The 7,114-nt window shown below is 47.6% G+C and overlaps 1 protein-coding gene across 1 annotated transcript; it reads right to left on the bottom strand.

The window, feature by feature from the left end:
- Window positions 1-1,785: 1,785 nt before the first annotated feature.
- Window positions 1,786-3,248, bottom strand: Tmem215 (transmembrane protein 215). The gene is made up of 2 exons (XM_042270986.2): window positions 3,132-3,248; window positions 1,786-2,788 (listed from the first exon to the last, which is right to left on the bottom strand). Exon 2 carries the CDS (start codon window positions 2,728-2,730, stop codon window positions 2,023-2,025), a length of 708 nt encoding a protein of 235 aa, XP_042126920.1. The 5' UTR covers window positions 2,731-2,788; window positions 3,132-3,248; the 3' UTR covers window positions 1,786-2,022.
- Between the last annotated feature and the right edge of the window lie 3,866 nt (window positions 3,249-7,114).

Raw genomic sequence — 7,114 nt, 5'->3', positions numbered from 1 at the left:
AATAATCTTCTCACCGTAAACATTATTTTCTGCCTTCAAAACGATACTGTGATTTAGGAACCCACCCCTCACCAGCTCAGTTCTAGAGTTAGTCACACAGAGTGCAAAGCTGTGTGGCAGAAGGCTTTGGGATTCATCACCACTAAGACACTTTTTCTTCAAAAATATCTTACCCTCAGTATTTTCAGTTTTATGGCCAGGAACATATTGGTGTCTAATACATTATATTTAGTAATGGAATGCATCGGCTTTCATATATCTACAAAATTCTTTTGCATGGTAGCAGTTTAATCCACATTGCATGGTTTTGATCGTGTATTGCATAACATGGGCATGCATTTTGCTGTAGCTTACTTCCTGCAACATACAGTTCCTTTGATTTAATGTTTTAGAATAGCCTACCTGGAAATGAACGATGGAAACAATGTAGTGTAAATCAGTCTTTCCCCCATTCCTCTCCCATAGACTAGGAAACTGAGGTGTTGGAATGAACTTTGTCCAAGATCACACATCTCATTTCCCCACACTGAGGCCTGACTAAAAAGATGACATACTTTTGATCTTAAACATCATTCAAAAAGTATGACTTTTAAGAGTATAATTCTTAAGAAAGGACAGTTGACTTAGGAATCACAGAGTTGAACTTGAAATACATAAAAGAGGTAAGCCGCCCCCTCCAAATTTTTGTTCTCAATTCACTTTTTGGGAGACAGTGACTAATAATAATAGTTAGTATAACAATAAGAATTAAAATTCACTGAAGGGCATAAAATAGTCCTAATTCTCAAGACTAAATCTATCACCATTCCCATAAATGCAATATTCTACAAGAGGGATAAAATGACATTTCAGCTGATTATTCTTTTTTATCTGTTGCAATTAAGCAAGAGAAATAGGAAATAAGTTTCAGGATAACACTAGGATGTTTTTTCCCTCAACCACAAAAATAGTAGGAAATAATGAGATTTTTATCATGTAAATTTCACTGGTCCAGTGAACTTAATAAAATATGAGTTTCCATTAAATCTTACAAATGAATTCTTGTTTCATTGGCATTACAGTCATTGTCGGGGGTGGGAGGTTTTTGGACAAATGTACAGACAACAGCATTTCATTTCATATACATTTTTCATAGTGTTCAGGACTAATTAATTGACTTTGTAGTTTCATGTTCTAAAAGGCATATAGTAATTCCTAGTACATGCCTCTCAGAAACTTTGAAGACACTTAGACATATATATGTAAAATTTGTTTTGTCTTGATAAAAAGAAATTCTAATCTATGAAAATATTACATCAAGTCACTTTGCACCTGGTAAGGAAATACATAAGTGTTAATAAATACTTAAAAACTTCAGATACAGTCCCAGCAAACCAACTCAAATGAAGAGTTAAGAGTTCACATAACATAGTCAACACTTCATTTGAAACCATGGTTTTGCCAGAATCATACATTCCAACTACTTTTAACTCCCCTTCCTCCAAAATCCATCCCATCCAAGGAGGTTTTCCCTATTCTACCTCGATTTTTATTTCTTTCAGCAATTACCATACGTGAAAAGCTTTTCAACATTTTCAACAGGCAAAACTCATTTTGTGTGAAAGAACACAAATTTTCCTTCACCTTCTTCAGACACAAAGCAGCCAGCTTCTGTGTGGATAGCCCCTGCAACATTTGATACCTGGCTCACTCCCTGCGTCCCTGGCTGTCACCAGGGGCTTCCTAGCACTTTGGGGGCTGTTTTACAAAGCATTCAACATTGTTTAAATTGTTCAGAAGCAAATGGAACTTTCTTTCCTATTTACTGCCTCTTCCCTAAAGAGAAGTAATTCTCAGTACTTCCCTAAAATATGCCCCCCCTCACATGCCTATTTACACGAGTACCAGGCACCAGAGGTCTGCACCCCATCACATACCAAGCCAGTTTCTAATAGCGAGGAGGCCGTTGGAGCCGAGATTTTCTTCCATTGGGAGCTGAGGGTAGCAATGTGGCTGTCAACATGGGACCCTTGTTTGCCCAGATCAGACTATCGTCTCGTGGTCCCACCTGCCTTGGCTCTGATTGATGTAGCAACAGTATCTGTCATAAGGGCTGTTCTGCTTGTAGGAGCAAACGATGATACTGTCCTGGGGCACAAAGAAGATGCTATCCTCAGGCTCAGGGCGGTCAGCTCTGTCCCAGGTTGAGCCCTTGACGTCCAAGGCACTGTAGGCGAGGGAACTGCCCGAGGGGCAGTAGCCATCCAGGTATCTGGACGTCTCCTCCTGACGCCCACTCTGGACTAAACTCTGGCATTCTCCTTCCTCTGTGGGGGTGGGGGTGGTTATGGAGCTGGCCATAGGTACCTCACCTGGCCCCTGTGGGAGCATCTTCCCTCTGAGGCCTGCCTTCTTAGCCAGTTCATCTGAGCTCCCCTTGCCGGACTCCAGGTCTGAGGGGGTCCTCAGCAGTTCTACCACTTCCTTGTCCTTGGGCTTCCGGAAACAGGGTAACTTGCGGACCCAGAGTAGCTCATTCTCTGGCCACTTGGTACATCCTTCGGTTTTCCTGGCCAGAGCAATGGCTGCGATGCCTGGAAGGCAGATGGCTGGCCCGATGGCCAACAGAGGGATGTTCCCCAGAGTTTCCCCCTTCATGCCAGAGACAGTGAACATGAAGCCAAAGACCAGGAAAACACTGACCAGGGCCACCACCAGCCCAGTCCTCGGGTTTATGTCATCGGGACGCATCTTTCACTCCATCCAGGTTGGGGGCTGCTTGGTAGCCAGGAAACACCCCTTCTCTATTCTGTGGGAGGTGAAACCACAGGGGTTAAAAAATCCAATCCAACTTCCCACCCACCAACTAACTCTTTCTTGCTGTCTCTGACTCTTGTCTTTCAATCTTCTCTTCTCTCTCTCTCTCTCTCTCTCTCCTCTCCTCTCCTCTCCTCTCCTCTCCTCTCCTCTCCTCTCCTCTCCTCTCCTCTCCTCTCCTCTCCTCTCCTCTCCTCTCCTCTCCTCTCCTCTCCTCTCCTCTCCTCTCCTCTCCCCCTCCCTCTCCCTCTCCTCTTTCCCTCCCTCTTTTCACCACCACCCCATTCACTATTGCAACCCTGTCTATCACCTACCAGATAGGGTCACCGAGTTACCTGAAAGGCTCCTGCCACCGTGAATGGAGAGACTCTGAATGTCTCCAGAAACCTTCCTATGGGCTGTCCCTCGGTTCTCTCCCTGGGTTCGGAAAGCCAAGCCTGGTTTCCCCCACCGACGCTGCACACAGGAGGTGGGGCAGGGGAGCAGGGAGGTGGGAGAGGAGAGGAGAGTCTTTCCCAGCCTCGCGCTTGGCGGCGGCGTGCAGGTCGCCGGAGCTCTGGAAGCGGAGCCTGGGCGCAGCAGCAGAGTGGGCGCACAGCGCTGCCGCCGGCGGGGAGGGAGGACTCTGTCCCGGCAGGAGGAAAGCGCGCGAGCCTGGCCGCCTTACATCACTTGCACCGCTCTGGGAACAGAGATGGACGCGCGGGGGCGCGAGGGGGTCAGAGCCGGGTGGCCGCAACAAGCGGGCTGCGGGGGCTCCGGTCCCGGTACAACGGGCGGGCGGGTGGCTTGGACCCGCGTCCGTGCCGCTGCCCTAAGCGGGAGCCCAGATCGTCTTACCCACAGGGCGGGCGGGCAGCCGGTGAAAAGTCGGAGTCTGGGTTCCAAATTCAGGGTCTGAGGGCTTCTGGGACCAGTGGGAGATGATAATGGGGACTTGCTCTCTTGGCCAGTTCCAGATCTGAGCGATGCCTCTACCCCGACTGTAGCCAGGTGCTCTGGGGCTGCCCCTGCCTCTCTCCTGGCAGCTCCTCGAGGTGCCCTCGAAGGAGCAGGTTGTAGGCTGCTCCCGCCTGACCTGAGTGCCCCCGGAGAGCGCCCAGGCTGTAGGAGCACTAAGGCTTCAGGGTCTTGCCTGCTGCTAGGAGTCTCCAGAGTCTCCTCCGCCGGTCTCCCAGCTCTGCACTTGGCAGGAGATGGCCTTGGAAACTCAGACCCACGGTCGTGGTTCCAAGTGGGAGAAGGAAGAAGGCCTCCCGGTTCTGATCCTCATTCAGGGTCGTCCAGGTAGCCAGCCCCAGAGGCCTTGGTTTGGAGGGTCAGGCCCACTTGGTGATGCTGCTCTGCACCCGTTTACTCTTTCCTGTCTTGCTGGTCTCAGTCCAGGGTCCACCGCAGTGTGTAGGTTTCTCTGGCCTCAAGGGAAGACTGGGTGTGGCTGTGATTCTTCACCAGGTCTGGCTAAGGCAGAGGAGGAGCATTAGGAAGGCCAAAAGTACGTTCTTTCATGCTGGGGCTCTGATTTGGGGGAAAGAATTTTGACACCCAGGCGTTCTCCACCTAAGCTGGCCGTGTGTACGAGTGAGTGACATCACCTTGCTGAGAAATAATCTTCAGGAGACTTTTAACACTAGATGTCTGAACAAACGCTGTGAATATTACATAAATGTAAAGTTTATGACTTTGGTGTATGGTTCGTGTTCAAAATACATTGAGAGGCATACTCTTTCTTCTCAGACACGATCATCATGGTGCTCTCAACATGTAAGGCAGGCGCCAAATCATCAAAGGCCTGTCTGTGTAACTGAGGACGTTCGGCTTTGCCCACTGAGTGGTGAAGAACAATGGGAGGGTTTTAGGCAGAGATTAATACAAGTGTTCAAGGTCTTGACAGATGGTGCCGGCAGGGTTAGAGGGTGTAAGTCTGCAGGCCTGGAGACTTGTTCATGACGCCAGGCAAGATGGGATGTGGCCAGAAGAATCCCAAGCCTGGAGAGGTGCTTGGAAGAAGGAGGATCTCAAGGACGAGGACCAATGGGTTGGAGCACCCTGGCTCGAGGCAGAGAGAAGAGCCAAGGTGGAGCCCTTGGTTTTTTCTCTTCAACCAGGGTCACCAGAAGCTGGGCTCCTTCTCACTTTTACTCTGGTGTTTATCGTGTGTGTCTTTTGTATTCAAGCTTATTAAATTCCTGCTGCACTTCTGGGTGCAGAACCACTTAAGAAGGAAGAAAGGAGAAAAGGCAGAGGTCTAAAGTGAGGTGCCAGCTCTGTGGCCATTTGGACCAGGAGGGTGGTAGCTTTTCTATCATCTCCAAGTGCACAGACATCTGGGCAGATGTGTCTGGGCTGCAGAGGAGCTGCAGAGGAGGAGCTGGGGATCCACATCTGTCTTTCCCAGACTCACTGCTGCTCTGGAGGTCGGTTTTGTTCAGGAAATGGGGGAAACAAATGAGTTACCTGTGCTGCAGTCACTGGACGCTCTTCTCCCCCGAACCCCCTTTCTCTTCCTTTATCGATACCCACTCGCCTTCCTTGTCCCTCACTTGAAGGCTACTTCCTGGATTCCTCTTTGTTTTGTAGGTGGCCTCTTGTTCTGCTGTTGGTACTCCCTCTCTGAGCTTCCTGCCTTACCCTCCTCCTCCCAGGGCAGTTTCAAACAGCCCGGAAAGCCTGGGGCCCCTAAGCCTCTCTCTCTTGTCCTGTTCCCTCAGCTTCTGGTTTACAGGATTCAATTGTCCGCTTGATATTGCCCTTCGGATCGCCTATGGACACTTCATGTTCAAAAGTCACAGCGTGAACTCACCTGTCCTCTAAGCTTCTCTTTCTCGGTGAGCTCCATTTATCCCACACACCAACATTTTTGGGACCCTGAAGTTAGTTTTCTTTACTCCGAAGGAGTTTTATCTCCTAAGTCCTTTTGTTATCTCCCTGTCAGCTTGTGACCCTAGTAAAGCCACTCTACCTTCCCAGGTTTCCACCTCCTTTAAAGTTGTCTCTATTATTATTTTTTAATTAATTAATTAATTAATTTTAAAAATTACAATCATGATATTAATCACATTTGTGGTATTCATAGATTACATTCGGAGTATTCATTCAATTTTATATATATATATATATAATTTTAAATGTCGAATGTCATTTCTTGAAGTGGGTAGGAGGTCTTAAATACAGGCTTACAGCACAATGGGAGGACCCCAGAGGGCAAAAGTTCACTACTGATGTTTTACAATCTTGCATCTAAGCTGTTAACACCCATTATTCAGGATACACAGACAAGGAACATCCCTTAAACATTCAGGAGGGTGGAACCTGGCAGGGAATTAGCATTGGGAGGATATCAAGGTCAAGGTCCGCAAGCAAGGCAACAGTTACCCAAAACGGGGACCAGGGACCTGCAGGTCCCCCTTTTATTAAAGAATGAGCTGACTTGGGTTGCGTGGGACGTCAGCAGGTCACCTTACCTGTCATGGAGATGTCTGCCCAGGCCACACAGGTGCTCTGTCTTAGGTTGGTGAGTGCCCCCCAGACATTACCCATCTCTGAATACTCATTATCATACCAGCTCAATTGTGTGTGAGCTGCATGGTTAATTGCTGCCAAAGATCTCAAAGTGGCACTGGGCTTGCAATCTGTGTGTTCGATACAGAAAAGACCAACAGAGGTCCTATCTCACCCATAGCCAGTAGGCTAAAGGCAACTGAACCATTCCCTTCCTTATCGAGCCATACTGTACGTTGGAGTCCTTGTAAGATAGTATCCCAAAAGCAACTGGAACTTGAGTTTATTCTATTATTTTGTTTTTATCAGCACATATTAATTATACATAATATTGGGCTTCATTATGACATTTTCACACATGCATTGGTGTGTTTTGAACACATTCAACCCCCATTAGTCTTTCTTAGCTCTCTCTTCCTCTGATTCCCTTCTTCTTCCCAAATTTTCTCCTTTTACTTTGAGAAAGAAACAGTCATCCCACTGTTGTAGCAGTGGGCACATGTTGTCAAACAAAAGGATAAAGTATAATCAAAGTACATTAGTTTTTAAAACAAACAAACAAACACATCACAGGGCTGAGAGGTGGCTCAGCAGTTAAAAGCTCTGGCTGCTCTTGCAAAGGACCTGGGTTCAATGTCCAGCACCTACATGGTGGCTCACAACTATTTTTAACTCCAGTTCCAGAGGACCCAAATGCCTTCTTTCGGCTCTGTGGGCAGCAGACATGCAGCCTAACACTGATACACATACAAACATCATCACAGCAGCTGGGATTTACTTCTTGTTGGGATGCTTTGAGTTCTTCCTTTCCTCCGAT

Source organism: Peromyscus maniculatus, chromosome 2 (assembly GCF_049852395.1).
Source record: "Peromyscus maniculatus bairdii isolate BWxNUB_F1_BW_parent chromosome 2, HU_Pman_BW_mat_3.1, whole genome shotgun sequence".
Taxonomy (NCBI): domain Eukaryota; kingdom Metazoa; phylum Chordata; class Mammalia; order Rodentia; family Cricetidae; genus Peromyscus; species Peromyscus maniculatus.
This window is presented reverse-complemented; position numbering and strand designations above follow the sequence as displayed.

What these genes read in the sequence shown, in the direction of transcription:
- Tmem215 (XM_042270986.2), bottom strand. Translation starts at nt 2,730, where the DNA reads ATGCGTCCCGATGACATAAACCCGAGGACTGGGCTGGTGGTGGCCCTG.